The sequence below is a fragment of the Miniopterus schreibersii genome, assembly GCF_964146895.1.
Source record: "Miniopterus schreibersii genome assembly, chromosome: 2".
Classification (NCBI taxonomy): domain Eukaryota; kingdom Metazoa; phylum Chordata; class Mammalia; order Chiroptera; family Miniopteridae; genus Miniopterus; species Miniopterus schreibersii.
The window spans coordinates 97349341-97365317 of NC_138102.1; the positions used below are offsets into that span (position 1 = coordinate 97349341).

General features: G+C 42.5%; 2 protein-coding genes and 1 pseudogene across 4 annotated transcripts in view; all 3 read right to left on the reverse strand.

Annotated features, from left to right (window-relative positions):
- The window catches only part of PSPC1 (paraspeckle component 1), a 111559-nt gene extending 104280 nt beyond the window's left edge, over window positions 1-7279 (reverse strand). For both annotated transcript variants that reach the window (XR_013998075.1, XM_081126862.1), the window contains exon 1: window positions 6710-7279. Coding sequence is in view for 1 of the 2 variants with exons in the window: in XM_081126862.1 (XP_080982988.1) it covers window positions 6710-7075 (366 nt within the window). In the remaining variant the exon portion in view is untranslated. The remainder of the gene's footprint in view (window positions 1-6709) is intronic.
- Window positions 7280-9974: 2695 nt separating this feature from the next.
- On the reverse strand, window positions 9975-12791 carry LOC308552484 (zinc transporter SLC39A7 pseudogene; annotated as a pseudogene). The gene is made up of 2 exons: window positions 12783-12791; window positions 9975-11373 (listed from the first exon to the last, which is right to left on the reverse strand). The product of its transcript is annotated as a zinc transporter SLC39A7 pseudogene (transcript).
- Window positions 12792-15729: 2938 nt separating this feature from the next.
- Window positions 15730-15977, reverse strand: part of ZMYM5 (zinc finger MYM-type containing 5) — a 41121-nt gene continuing 40873 nt past the window's right edge. The window contains exon 8 of the mRNA XM_081126816.1: window positions 15730-15903. Coding sequence (XP_080982942.1) covers window positions 15901-15903 — 3 coding nt within the window. The 3' untranslated portion in view covers window positions 15730-15900. The remainder of the gene's footprint in view (window positions 15904-15977) is intronic.

Consider the following 15977-nt stretch of genomic DNA (forward strand, 5'->3'; position numbering starts at 1 on the left):
AGGAAAAATCACTTTTTAAAGATGGTATCAAGGCAAAAAATTTTAAATAGTGGTTTATTTCTAGGGGGACTCGCTGGATAGGTTTAGAAAACTTAAACAGATAGAATAACTTTGTTTTTGTGTCTTTCAATTTTGGTATCACATGCATTTTATTAATTATTCAAAGGTAAGTAACTTTAAACATTCTAGAAAGTCCCAACCCCAATGTCCTATTAAAAGCCATCACTTAAAGATTATCTGCTCATAAACTAATTTAACTATTAAATATTCCAAGCAATCTTTTAAAATTTCCTACATATATTGAAAAAAATACATAATTTTCTTTTTTTTAAATATATTTTTATTGATTTCAGAGAGAGGAAAGGAGAGGGAGAGAGAGACACAGAAACATCAATGATGAGTCATTGATCGGCTGCAGCCCACAACCCGGGCATGTGCCCTGACCGGGAATCGAACCCCGATCGCCTGGATCCTAGGTTGACGCTCAACTGCTGAGCCACGCCCGGCCGGGCCATAATTATTTTCTAAGACCAAGTACCAGTTACTAGGAACTACTGTTGAAAACAAATTCTCTATGAACTCTACGTTTTTGACATTTATTTATATCTTTTTTAAAAATTTTTTTAATTGATTTTTTTAGAGAGAGAAAAGGAGAGGAAGAGAAACATCGATGTGAGAGCTGAACATTGATCAGCTGCCTCCTGCATGCCCCTACCGGGCATCCAGCCGAAACCTTGGCATGTGCCCTGACCAGGAATCAAACCTGCAAACTTTCAATGCATGGGACGAAGCCCAACTGAACCACACCGATCAGGGCAATATTTACTTATATCTTAACAAAACATCCACCCCTCCAATGTCAGACAAAGCCCCTTTCCTTTTCATTTCCATTTTTTGTTTATATTACCTGTGAAAACGTATCAAGTATTGTTAATCACTTCTCCAGAAATACTTTCATGGGCTACCCATTTCTCACCGTTATATTGAGAGAAGCACACACACACACATTCATGGTCTATACAAGCTCTCTCCATTTCATAGAAAAACAAGTACACATGTACTTATTATAAACTAGAAAATACATTCATTGCTGAAACCACAAGAGAAAGAGATTCTCCTTCTTGAAGAATGCAAAGCTGGTATAGAGTATAGGCATCTAAAACAATAAACAACAAACGGGTAAAGTTAATAATACAAGTATGTTCTTTTTCTTTGTGTTGTGAGAACTCTACAGAGAGACTTAAAAGAGGCTTTACATGCATTTGTAAGGGTATAAATATACTATCTTATGAAAAAAGTTTTAAGGTCACAAGAGCTTTCATTCAATCCCTAAAATGTTCACAACAGCTTTAAATTACTGCACTTATGCAAAAATCTATCTACAGCCTGGCTGGGAGTGGCTCAGCAGTTAAGCATCGACCTAGGATCCAGGAGATTTCAGTTCAATTCCCAGCCAGGGTACATGCCCGGGTTGCGCGCTCAATCCCCAGTCAGGGGCGTAGAGGAGGCAGCCAATCAATGACATCTCTCTCATCACTGATGTTTCAACTGTCTCCCTCTCCCTTCCTCTCTCTGAAATCAATAAAGATGCATTTAAAATTAAAGAAAAATATCTATAGAACTAATATTACAAATAGAAATGAACCAACCTTTTTAGATACTCAAAATGGCCACTTTGTTTTTTACTCTTAATAGTAGTATTAGCAAATATTTAATAAATATCTAACAAGGGATAGGTATTATGTACCTAATATGTCATATAATCTAACAACGCTGAGAGGTACATTTTAGGAACGGAGTCTTGAATTTAAATGCTGTCCAGTACAAGTAGGAATGGGAAGGGACATGAGGAAATGTCACAGGATGGTGATAATACTCTATATCTTGATAGGACTTTTAGTTGAACAGATGGGTGTAATTGTCTAAAATCACCAAATCATACACTTAAAAACTGTGCATTTCACTGTACATAGATTTCAAATACCTTAAAAAAAAATACTGACCCTGGCTGGTTTGGCTCAGTGGTTAGAGCATCGACCTGCAGACTGAAGGGTCCCTGTTCGATTCCAGCCAAGGCCATGTGCCTTGGTTACAGGCTCAATCACCGGCCCGGTCAGGGCAGGTGTGGGAGGCAACCAATCGATGTCTCTCTCACATCAATGTCTCTCCCTCCCTTCCACTCTCTCTAAAAAGCAATGGAAAAAATATCCTCTGGTGAAGATTAAAAATAATAATAATAATAATAATAATAATGGACTTTAATGACAAGCATGCTGGAGTGTTTTCAGAGTCATGGAATGATGGAGAGAGATGAACAGGTATGTGAAAAAACATATACAGAAACATTTAACTGTAGAATCTAGGTGGTGGGTGTATGCATATTCATTTGTCTACAATCTTTTATAATAAAATGTTTGGGGGCAGGAGGATAGAGCATGGTGAGGACTTGGTAAAAATGAAGAGTGTTTCTAGCAGGAATCACCTCCTAAGATTCAGTCAGATACACTTCATAATGTCTTTCGTTGTTAATCTTCACCTGAAGATATGTTTTCCATTGATTTTTCGAGGGGGGAGCACACATACATCTCTTGGTTGCTTCCTGAACATGCCCTGCCCTGACTAGGTATGTGTCCTTGTCCAGAATCAAGCCCGAAACTCTTCGGTGTGCAGAGCCCACGCTCTAACCACTGAGCAACACTGGCCAAGGCTTTTTTGGTTATTGTTTTAATACAAAATTATCAACTTAAAAATTAGATATGAAAAAAGCTCTTGGATTTACTGAATTTCAAGTCCCTCCTACAGCTGCCTTGGCAGGGCCAGACCAAATGATTTCACAGGCCGTATATGGCCCACGGGCCAGATATTCCCCACACCTTTAAGGAAGCAAGGAACCTCAACTTTTGTCAAATCAAGTAATTTTTACTGTTGGCAATGAATTCAATTTTTAATACATTTTGGCACAAGGAAACTGTTAATGCTGTCAGAAATTTTCAATGACATAATCCTTTTCCAAAGTTTATATTGTTCATGGTTTTAAATGGTTCTACAACAGGGTTTTGTTTGTTTTAAATATGCTTTTATTGATTTTAGAAAGAGAAAGAGAGAGGGAGAGAAATATTCATAGGTTGCCTCGTGCATACCCTTTACTAGGGATCAAGCCTGGAACCCAGCTTGTGCCCTGACCGGCAATGGAACCAGAGACCTCTTGGTGCATGGGACAATGCTCAACCAACTGAGCAATACCAGCCAGGGCTACATCAGGGTTTTTTTACCTCAGCACCACTGACACGGGCAAGATAATTCTTGTTAAGGTGGGGGGGGGGTTGTAGGATGTTTATGTCAGTAGAACCAACCTCCAGTTTTGACAAACAAAAATGTCTCCAGACACTGTCATATGTCCCCTGGGAAACAAATCTACCCCATTTAAGAACCACTACTCTAGCTCGGCCGGGCGTGGCTCAGCGGTTAAGCCTCGACCTAGGATCCAGGCGATCAGGGTTCGATTCCCGGTCAGGGCACATGCCCGGGTTGTGGGCTGCAGCCGATCAATGACTCTCTCATCATTGATGTTTCTATCTCTCTCTCTCTCCCTCTCCTTTCCTCTCTCTGAAATCAATAAAGATATATTAAAAAAAAAAAAAGAACCACTACTCTACATGTGTATTAAAGTATTTGTAATCAATTAAAAGCATGTATTTGAAATGAAACCAAAGATTTCTTTACTTCTTGCCTCAGAATAATAACTTTTACCAAGCAGTTACTATATTCCAGCCATTCATTGTAAAACACACACACACACTTGTGCGCACACTGTCTTTCATTATCCTTGCCAAGTCTTATGAAGTAGGTTCTGTTACTATCCCCATTTCACATATGTGGAAACAGGCCTAAAGACGTTGAATTAACTTGCCCAAGATCACACACTGCAAAGGCTGATTTGAATCTATACACAATTCACAGTCTCCACCAAGACACCATAAATCCTACATTCCAGCTTGTGTCTCTGCAGCATCACTCTGCATAAAAAGTAAAACTACAACCCGGCCAGGCATGGCTCAGCAGTTGAGCATCGACCTATGATCCAGGAGATCGAGATTCGATTTCCGGTCAGGGCACATGCCCAGGGTTCGGGATCAATCCTCAGCTGGGGGTGTGCAGGAGGCAGCTGATCAATGACAACTCTCTCATCATTGATGTTTCTCTCTCTCTCTCTCTCTGATATCAATAAAGATATATTTAAAAAAAAAAAAGTAAAACTACAGCCCAGCTGGCATGGCTCAGTGGTTGAGCGTCATCCCAAGCACCAAGAGGTGGCAGGTTTAATTCCCAGTCAGGACACATGCCAGGGTTTTGGGCTCGATCCCAGTAGGGGGCGGGGAGAAAGAAGCCAATCATGTTTCTCTCTCATTGATGTTTCTATCTCTCTCTCCCTTCCTCTCTCTCTAAAAATCAACAAAAACATATTTTTTTAAAAAAGTATTTGTAAAAACACAAACCAGATAAAACCAGCAGTATTTCAGAGCCACTACACCATCCCTACAACACACACACTACAGCCACTATACCATTACTTACATTCAAATCAGGCATACATTCTATGATTTTCCCAAGTAGAAAAAAATACATAATAGCTCAGAAATATTTAAAGCTTTAAAACTTACCTACTAATCACAGAGCTCAGGTTAAATAGTAAAGTTATCTATAAAGTCAAATTTTGTAAATCAAATCCTAATTTTCAACTGACAAATTTTTAACATTCTTACACAAAAACTTAAGGTGATAGGAGCATATTTGGAGGAGCATATCCCAAAGGAAGAAGATAACAGCAGCCCTTCTCACCTCCCCATTTCATAATCTCATAATTTTTTTCCTAAAGAAAGAAAAGCGCCCTGACCGGTGAGCTCAGTGGTTAATGTCGGCCTGCATACCAAGGGTCCTGGGTTCATTTCCCAACCAAGGGCATGTACCTAGGTTGCAGGTTCACTCCCAGGCCCCACTCAGGGTGCATGCATGAGGCAACCAGTCGATGTGTCTCTCTCACATCAATGTTTCTCTCTCTCCTTCCTTCCCTCCCTTTCTCTCTCTCTGAAAAGCAATGGGAAAAAATATCATCAGGTGAGGATTAGCCCAAAAGAAAAAGAAATAAAGAAAAGTAATGAACTGTGCTGTCCAATGTAGTAGCCACTAGCCACATGTGGCTATTTAAGAATAAATAAAATTTAAAATTCAACTCAACAGCAATAGCCACATTTTAATTACTCAACAATCACATATAGTGGCCACTATATTAGACAGCGCAGATACATAGCATTTCCATCACTGTAGAAAATTCTATTGCACAGCACTAATACACTAAAGAAGAAAGTAGTATTAGCTTTAAAGGTAGGAAGAAAAAAGATTTTCCCATGTCAATAAAATGTTTGTTTAAGGCTTCCAAAAGAGAGAGGGAAATGCAGCCCTGCCATTCTTCCAGAATGTGAACTTCAGAATAGAACAAGATTATGAAAATGTTAAATACAATCCTTTTGCAAAGTTGACTAAAAGTTGTCTATGATACTTAATTTGTAGAAACCTAATTTCCTTTAAGAAAACTTTTGAATAAATATATTAAAAACAATTTTACCAAGTGACAGGCTGTTTCTCTAATGTCCAAAACATAATTAAGTGCATTTATAATTTTACGTTGAAAATGCACTGATTATTTAACTTGAATTTTAAGGAAATTTCCATGTCTCATTAATACCCTATTAAGATTTTCCCTTCTCTTGAGGCCACTTAGATGTTCAAATGTTCTCCCTAAAAAGTAGTGGCATTTAATTACAATCAATTTTCTATATATATCAAAATTCTGTCTTGACCACTTACTGAGAGAACCCAATATTAAAAGCTAAAGTTCCAATAAGAAAGCTTCCACAAACAGCCATAAACATAAAATTTGAGGGTCAAAGTAGACAACACACACTTCTTTGTGTAAAAATTACTTCGTGTAAAAAAGCCTCCGTCCAAGAAAGATTTTTGTTGGCAAAAATCCAGCACCTAAATATGCATTACAACAGTGCTGTACAACTGACACTGATGGAATTCACCAGAAAGCACATAGGAAAACCAAGTAGATGATACTGTGTCCTGTCGGTATAAACCCTCATCGTTCAGATTCTTTTAAAAAATGTAAAGGGAGGCACAAATTGTGCATGCTATTGGATAACGTTCTTAGAAAAGTAGTAAAGATATATAGTATTCTAGTACTAAAACGTGTAAGTAATTCCAAAACGTGGAAACCTCCTAAATGTCGTAGGGGAGACATATTTTATTAGCTACAATAGTTCAGCACGGTCCCAATACCTCGGAGTGTAGGGTAAAAGCGGGCTACGCCGATTAGAGGCGCGGTGAGAAACACCGAGGTTTACGGTTAAATGCTTGCAGGTCTGGTGGAAGCCAACAGGGACGACGTGGGTCAATTTCTAAGAAGCAATTCCGCTGGGTGGGCCTTCGGGCCCAATGAAGACTTCTAGTAAGACCCAATTCCTATCCCATTCATTCCCCTTCTAACCCCATCCTGCCTGGACTCGGAGTTCCCACCCCGCTGGCTCCCGGTACCGTTAAGCACACACACCGGGGCTGGGCTAACCGTCCGCGAAGCAGGCGGCTCGGGACCTCTGGCGACCCGCGGGCCCGAGAAAGCGACGCCCAGCGCCCACCCCACACTCACCAGGCGGATGAAGCCGAAGCCGCGGTCGCGGTTGATGAAGACCTCGCTAGGTTCGCCGTAGCGCTCGAAGAGCCGCTTGAAGTCCTCCTCCGTGATGTCCGTGGGCAGGTTGCCCACAAAAAGGCGGCAGCGCTGCGTGTACGTCTTCTCGCCGGGCTTGAGGAAGCTCTTGATGTCGATAGTGAAGCCCACCTCCTCCTCCGCGCGCTCCTCCGCGGGTGCGGGAGCGGGAGGCGCCGGCTCCACAGCCAGTGCGAGAGCCATGGCGGCCGCCGGCTCGCTCTCGCCCGCCGCCGATTCGAGAGCTCGCAGGCGGGCCGGGTTTTTCTCAATGCGGACTTGCTTCAGGTTTCCCCTCAACATCATCGGAGGGCTTCACCTTCGGCAGGGAACCAACCTTAGAGATGCGCCTATGGCTTTGTATCTCCCTAAGGAGCCGGGACTGTGAAGAAAAAGCCAGAGAAGATGGGGAGGTGGCCACGCCGACAGCCAGCAGTCCTCGCCGACCCACTTCACGCCGGTGAACGCTGCACGTTCAAAATGGCGCTGCCTCCAGCTGCAGTTGGAAGAGATGCCTACCGCAGGCCCCGCCCCTAGGCTAGCGTCAGAGCCAACGCGCCTGGGCTAGCTGCGCCTGCGCACAGCATTGTCAGCGTGCCGGGTTCCCTGTAGCTCAGGCCCATGTAGTTTCCCAACCACCTAAAATAGCAGGGATTCTTGATTGTACATACCTATGGTAAAAATTGTTGGCGAAAGGGGGCCACATACTAAAGAAAGCCTGGGTGGGAGCCTTATAAACTCAGAGACCAAAAATAACCACAAAGGATGGTCTGAAATTAAAACTTTTTAACTAAAATCAGTTTATGGTGGGTAGTCATGTCCTAGGCTGACATCCTTCCTGACAAAGGTCAATCTTTACCTTAATTGAGCATTGTCTCAATCCCTTGAGATTTTGCTTCCCAGCAATTGGCAATGGTTTGGCTCAAATAAGCTCATAAAAACTCTCCATAGGTTTGACTCTTTTTTTACCTTGACAGAATTGTGCCATGTGTACAGCGGTGGGTGAAAATATGATATTTTTATAAATATCCAGCTCAATTTTCAGTGACAACAGGGAGATAAAAACTTGCACATTCTATACACAGCTTTGCATAACAGGATATTTCCCAGTAACTGAAACACGTGAAAACACATTTCTGTCTGTTTCAAGAGCAAGGTTTTTATTATATTTCCTAATGAGACACTCCAATTCTATAAAATAAGTGTGCCTATGGAAGTAGTAAGGCCAGACCCAGAACTCCTATGGACCTAGTCTGGCAGGGGTCCACAAACATTTTCTGTAAAAGATCTGATTGCAAATATTTTAAGATCTGAGAGCCATACAGTGTCTACCAAATTAGCCTATTCTGCCCCTACTGCCCTTGGTAAATGGTTAAGTCTTCAATGAATGTTAAGAAATGAATTCACACTCCCTATGTAAAACAGCTCAACAGTTTCTCATGAAGTTAAACATATGATGACTTTAGAACATCAGCCCCACTCCTATTTAGCCAAATGAAATAAAAACTTGTATTGGCAAAAAAAATCCTATATGCAAATGATTATAGGGACTTTTGTTGTAATCAGCAAAAAACTGGAAACAACCCAAGCGTTCAACTGGTGAATGGATAAACTGATACATTCACATAATAGAATACACTACACAGTAAAAAATAAGCTACTGCAGGGCCAGGCATGGCTCAGCAGTTGAGCATCGACCTAGGATCCGGGAGATTGTGGTTCTATTCCGTGTCAGGGCACATGCCCGGGTTGAGGGCTCGATCTCCAATGACTCTCTCATCATTGGTGTTTCTCTCTCTCTCTCCCTCTCCTTTCCTCTCTCTGAAATCAATAAAGATATATATTTAAAAAAAAATCAATGATGACTCTCCCATTATCAACATCCTTCACCAGAGTGGTACATGTTACAAAAGATGAACCTACATTGACATACATGATCACCAAGTCCAGAGTTCACATTAAGATTCACTTTTGGGGCCAGCCGGGTATGGCTCAGTGGTTGAACATCAACTTAGAACCCAAGAGATCACGGTTCGATTCCCGGTCAGGGCACATGCCCAGGTTGTGGGCTCAATCCCCAGTCAGGGGCTGCAGGAGGCAGCCAGCTGATCAGTGACTCATCACTGATGTTTCTATCTCTCTCTCTCCCTCTCCCTCCCTCTCCCTGAAATCAATAAAGATACATTAAAAAAAAAAGGCCAGGCCAGGCGTGGCTCAGCAGTTGAGCATCAGCATAGGATCCAGGAGACTGCAGTTTGATTCCCGGTCAGGGCACATGCCCAGGTTGCCGGCTCGATCCCCAGTCGGGGGCGTGCAGGAGGCAGCCAGCCGATCAATGACTCTCTCATCACTGGTGTTTCTGTCTCTCTCTCTCCCTCTCCTTTCCTCTCTCTGAAATCAATAAAGATATATTTGAAAAAAAAAAAATTCACTCTTGGTGGTGTACATTCTACGGGTCTAGAAAAAAGTTATAATGACACATCCCCACCATTACAGTATCATACAGTGTTTTCACTACCCTAAATCTCCCCTGTGCTTCACCTATTCACCTATCTCCCTATTCATCCCTCGCAACTACTGACCTTTTCTTTTGGGGGAGGGGAGATCTGAGAACTTTATTTCTGGTAACCACCCCACCCTCTTGATTCAAACAGTGATATAAGAAAAATTAGAAACAAAAATCAAGCCAAGAAATTAGCAACTAAAGCCCCCCCCCCAATCACAATACACAATTGATGTTTCATAGATGTTTATCGTGACTCCTGCAGTCCCCTCTGCCCAGAGCTCTAGTCCTCCCTGAAGCCTCCACTAACAGGTGGGAGGGAGAAAGGAGGGTGACCTTGGAGAAACCTGTATGTGGCAGCTTGGTTCTCTGAGAATAGGTGGGGGAGGACACTTAGGGTAGGCTGCCATCACTGGTCTCTTCCAGCCTTCTACATGGCCGCATTTAGCCACCCATACCCAACAACATGGTCAGCACATGCCCAACACTATGGTCCCTCTGGCCTCTCATGCTCATCCCAATAGCCCCTATAAGACTGTCAAACCTTGCTGCCCTCATACCAAAATCACCACTTCCCTAGGATACACCTCCTTCCTTTGGCAGATGAGCCTGGCCAGGGGCCCCAACCTCCCCAGACCCCAGACCCAGAGGACTTAGAGGATAGAGGTTTGCAGCTGGGGTGCGGGCAGTTTATCCCACCTCTCACTTGAGGTGGGCAATCAGCACCATCATAACAACTCCCTCCAGCAAGCCCAGTACCTCTAGCAGTGACTGCAATGGTGGTGCCTCCCTCAACAGCTCAGGCAACACAGACCATTGCTACGTAGATAAAGCCACCTACAGTGAATGGCATAATCCAGCCAGGACCTGTACTACCTGCAATTTCACTGCCCACTGCCCCTCCTTCAGTTAGGAGGGCATAGGCTGTGCCTGCCAGTGCTCCTATTGCCGTCAGTAGTTGCAGACTCATTGCCTGCTTTTTGCTGTACCCAGATTGGACCAAGATGGCAAAGTCCCCAACTTCAGGGGGTACTTCATGTAGCAGGACAGTCATTGTGGTCAGGATCCCCAATCCTCAATCCCCTTGAAATGAAGAACCAATGGCCAGACCACCTGTGAAGTTGCGTGCCAGGTCAGCAGCCAGATTCATGGACCCTGATACACGTAGGTCTGAACTTGTTTTTCATCTTCCGAATTCTGAAGTCTCAGTGGCCCATCTCTGGGCCCTGTGCCCCCTCCTCTCCACTTCCTCAGCACCCTTGCTTCTCTTCTTCTTCTGAGTTCTGTTTCTCCTTTGAAGAACGTTCCCATGTTCCATGTCATGACTTCTGTGTGTCTGACCATGTCCATGACTGTCCGTGTCCTCCTTTCACATGTCTCACAAATTTCTCCACCACAAGAAAGGTGACAGTTCCATTGAGGACCCACAGTCCCACAGACAGAATGGGGCCCTGGCCACTGTGGGAGTGTCCATGTCCCGGCTGCTCCTGAAAGTGGTGAGGATGAGGTTGCAGGGCATGAGGGAGGAGGTGCAGGAAGGCATCTCCCAGCAGCCCACTAGAAGCAAAACTGAGCAAGATCTGGAGCAGAGGGCAGTGCCGGGGGGAGTTTGGCTCCACAGGGACAAGGAAGAAGATAAAAAATGTAGCTGCAGAGATCAGCACTGCGGCCCCCAGTACACAGCCCAGAGTGCGCAAGTGTCCAGGTCCTGCTTGATGCCTGGAACCTCCCCAGAGCCTCCATGGCTGTGCTCATGGTCATGTCCATGTCCTCTGTGGTAGAGGCTCTCATGGGAGTGGCCATGGGTATGGTCATGATGCAAATCCTCCTGTGTATGTCTGTGGTCGTGACCTTGGGTGTGTCCATGCCAGATGCTCTCCTGAGTGCAGCTGTGGCTGTGTCCATGGTGGAAATCCTCATGTGAGTGGCTGTGGCCATGGAAGTCCTTGTGTAGGTCCTTGTCTAGGTCTCCATGACCCCCATGTCTGGCCATTAGCAGCCCCAAGGCTGCCTGGGTAAGCAGTCCCACGGCAACCCATTGGGGGGCCCCCAGGCCTCTGGCTATCACACATTTCTGGGATCCTCTTTTCCAGATTTGCTCCTATGTGACAGTCCCCAACTACTGACCTTTTGATTGTCTCCATAGTTTTGCCTATTCCAGAATGACCTATAGTTGGAATCATATTAGTATGAAGCCTCTTCAGACTGACTTCTTTCACTTAGTAATATGCAGTTAAGTTTCCTTTAATTCTTTTCATGGCTGAATAGCACATTAAATTTTTTTTTTAATTCTACTGATTTTTGGATAGAGAAAAGGGAGAGAGGGAGATAGATAGATGATAGATAGATAGATAGATGATAGATAGATAGATAGATAGATAGATAGATAGATAGATAGATGATAGATAGATGATAGATGATAGATAATCGATTTGTTCCAAATATTTATGCATTCATTGGTTACTTCTTGCATGTGCCCTGACTGGAGATTGAACCCACAACCTTGGTGTATTGGGATGATGATGTAACCAACTGAGCTGCCTGGCCGAATCCTTTTTGTTTATTTATTTATTATTATTTTTAAATGTCTTTTCTTTTTATTAATTTCAGAGAGGAAGGAAGAGGGAGAGAGAAGGAGATAGAAACATCAATGATGAAAGAGTCATTGATCGGCTGCCTCTTGCACGCCCCCTACTGGGGATCGAGATGGCAACCTGGGCACGGGCCCTGGCCTGGAATCGAACCGCAATCTCCTGGATCATAGGTCGATGCTCAACCTCTGAGCAACACAGGCTGGGCTTAAATGTATATATTAATTTATTTAAAGTTGCAATAATAAACTCATTACATATTTACATAAGTCATATCTTTTCTCTGAAAGTGAACTATATCAAAACATAATTTAGTGAGAAGACTGGCATTGCATCACATTTCTGCAAAAGTATTAAATATCAGCTTAATAAAAAACTGCTGGGTTCTCATATCTGCTTTGGCATTTAATCTCTTGTGATATGTTGTTTGGTTGAAGTGCAGGCAGAAAATGCAGCCTCATACACATATGTAGTTGGAAGAGGGAGGATTATTCTAATAACCTTTTTAGATAATTGCAGATAGTTTTCTTGGTTGCTCACCAAAATTCAATGAGTGGTAGTTTCTTAAAGATTAGGTGCAATGTGGATTTTGAAACCACAGCAATGAACTTTTCCTGCTCTGTTACACTAAAATTCATTGGTCTTTCACTTTGAGTGATTCTTTCAGCCATGTATGATTTTGTAACATCATGCACTGGTCATTTGAAAAATATTGGTTCACTCCTTTAAAAAAAAAAAAGATTTTAGAGAGAAGAGGAAGAGCGAGTGATAGGGAGAGAAGGAGACAGAGATTGATTTGTTGTTCCACTTCATGCATTCATTGGTTGATTCTTGTATGTGCCCAGACCGGGAAATGAACCTGCAACCTTGGTGCATTGGGATGACACTTTAATCAACTTAGCTATCAGGTCAGGACTACCTTGACCATTCTTTATGTCAGATGATATAGTGTCTGTCCTTAAACTTTTCCTAAAATGCCATTGGCTCTTTTTTTCCCCCCGATGTTTGTTTTTTAAGTATATCTTTATTAATTTCAGAGAGAGGAAGGGAGAGGGAGAGAGACAGAAACCTCAATGATGAGAGTTGTCAGTGATCGGCTGCCTCCTGTACGCCCCCGACTGGGGATTGAGCCCACAACCCAGGGCATGTGCCCTGACCAGGAATCGAACCGCAATCTCCTGGATGCTAGGTCAATGCTCAACTGCTGAGCCATGGCTGACCGGCGAGAATATGTTATTAATTTGAGAGAGAGAGAAAGAGGGAGAGAGAGAGAGAAACATTGATGTAAGAGAGAAATGTTGGTTGCCTCCCATATGGGCCCCAACCAGGGACAGAAGCAGCAACCCAGGTATGAGCCCTGACCCAGAATCGAACCCACAACCTTTTAGTATACAGGACGATGCTCCAACTGTGGCAGGATAGTAAGAAGTTAGGAAAATTCCTGGGCAAGTGGAATGGGGAAACTGAGACAAGAAAATTAAACAAGGTGAAACAGTCTGGGCTGCTTGCATTCAGCTTGTGAATTGCAAGACCTTATCTTCCTCAACCAAAGATATTTGAGAGCAAATGGTTTATACCCTCCTCCCTAACCAGAGAATACATAGCTTAAATCACTCTGGCCTGGGCAAATAGAGAACAAAGACCCAATTAATACAATTTGTGCCAGCTAAACTCAAGGACAGATATCACTAGGGGGATATTAGGAAAGATAGCTGCTAGGGCAGGAGGAGGGGAAGGGTGAAAGAAGGGCGAGTTTATCTTACTCAAGAAACAAAGAAATTAGCTGCCTTAGGACTTTCCAAACAAGATGAGCAGGTGTAATTACAAACATTCCAAGCCACAACAAGGGGACTTTAAAACCTAGTCTGCTACAGAGGATATCCAGTAAGGGAGCTTTGAAACCTATAGGGGAAGGGATATAAAACTCCTTCAACCCGCTTGCTCAGACCAGTTGAGTTGCACGCTTGTGCTTTATTCCAAAGGTATTCTTTAAAAAAAAAAAAAAAATCTTTATTGATTTCAGAGAGAGGAAGGGAGAGGGAGAAACACCAATGATGAGTCATTGATCGGCTGCCTCCTGCAAGGCCCCCACTGGGGATCGCGCCTGCAACCTGGGAGTATGCTCTGACCAGGAATCAAACCTTGATCTCCTGGATCATAGGTCGATGCTTAACCGCTGAGCCATGCCGGCTGGGCCCAAGTGTATTCTTAATAAATTTGCTTGCTTTGCTTCAACACTGCTGTCACTTGTCTGAATTCCTTCTCAAGAGATTGGCAAGAGCAGAGGAGCGGAAAGCCCCTTGTCCCTGGACTCAGAGAACTGTCTGGTAACACAACCAACAGAGCCACCTGGCCACGGCCCTGTTGGCTAATTCTTTTCATAGTAATGATAGCTACAAGCTTTTGAAAACCATCTCTAGTCCTCAATATCATGCTACTATCTCCTCAAACTAACTTACTTTCTCAGAAACAGACGTGGGTATATGGGTCAGATTTTCCTTTCAGTTAATTCTCAAATTCCTAATTTCATCCTTATATAATCACACTATATAATTCAACACTATAGAGGGCTATTCTATTTCCAAAATTTTGTGTTTCATGTTCTGTCTACAACTTTCCCCTATTACCTGACATTGATGACTGCAGCTACCTATCTTATGTTACGCTAAGAAGTTGGAGTTTTAAACTAGAAGCAGTAGGGAATGTCAAAGCTCTGAAACAGGAGTTATATGACCTAAAGTAACATAGCACTACTCTTTCTACCAAACTTGATTGAGCTCTTTACTTCAACCTCTTATTCACTTTTATATCTTATGTAGCAAATTGTACCTTGTACATGTAAAGTGGCTATTAGCAACTTTCACTAGTTTACAGCACTGAGCAGGGGATGAGAGGAAGAGAATGGCTCAATGTAAGAATTTTAAAGATGGCAATTTTGAAATTGTGAGGTTTATGAAAAAGTTTCACTTGTCCTCAATGAGTAAAACAATAAATTACCATTTCTTGAGGACTGTTACTCTGAACTGTCCTTCATAATTTTGGATATTAAATTAGTGGTAAAAGCCCTGGCTGGTTTTGCTCAGTGGTTAGAGTGTCGGCCTCCAGACTGAAGGGCTGCAGGTTCGATTCCCGGGCCCTAAATCAGGACATGTGCGGGAGGCAACCAATTGATGTGTCTCTCACTCTTCCCCTCCTACCTCCCTTCCACTCTCTTTGAAAATCAATGGTAGTATCCTCCAGTGAAGATTAAAAAAAAAAATTAGTGGCAGGAGATACATTTTTCTAATGCCTTTTCTCAGTAAAATTAAAAGGAGAGAAAACAAACCCTGAGTATAGTTCAGATCACTGGTGACCAGTCCCACAATAGGCGAGTGGGGGACAGAAAACAAGACTTGCCCTTCTCATTCTGTGTTCTGCCTTCCTTCTTTACAGCAAGCACATTCTAATTTTACAATGTAAAAAAAAAAAAAAAAGAGCTAGCTAAGAAAGAACAAAACAGAAACCTAAGTTATTCCCCTGCCTAGAGATATTTACTTTTATCATCTCCTGAATTTACAGTTGATTTTCCCTCAACCTTTTATGATGAAAAATTTCATACATATCAAATATTGAAAGAAATTTACAGTGAACACAGATAAACCCAGCACCTACATCTTTTGAATTTTTCACATTTAACTCGTTACTGCATGAAGGGTTTATGATGCTTGAGAGGTGTGCAGTATGCTGAAAAAAAAGAAAGAATTTGAGGATCTAATTTTGTTTTTGATGATCTTACCAAATTATTTAAGTAGCTGCTGGTTGACTTCATTACTTTGCTCAGATACTCAACAGTCTACCTAATGTAATCATATTACAAATGTGTCGTTCAATTAACTCTAAGCTTTAATGAAATAATGAGCATGTTAATCATTTGCAAAGGAACTTCAGAACAACCTGTTATATTTTCTAGAATTTCCTCATAGGCCTCTGAAAACAAACTGGATTTTTGGAAACATCCCAAAGGCTTATTCAGATCCAAGTCTGAAAGATTGAAATGATCACTGCAAAAAAAAAAAAAAAAGGGTTATAAATTAATGAGAATGATTTCCCTGGGTGTTCCAACACAGGCTTCTTT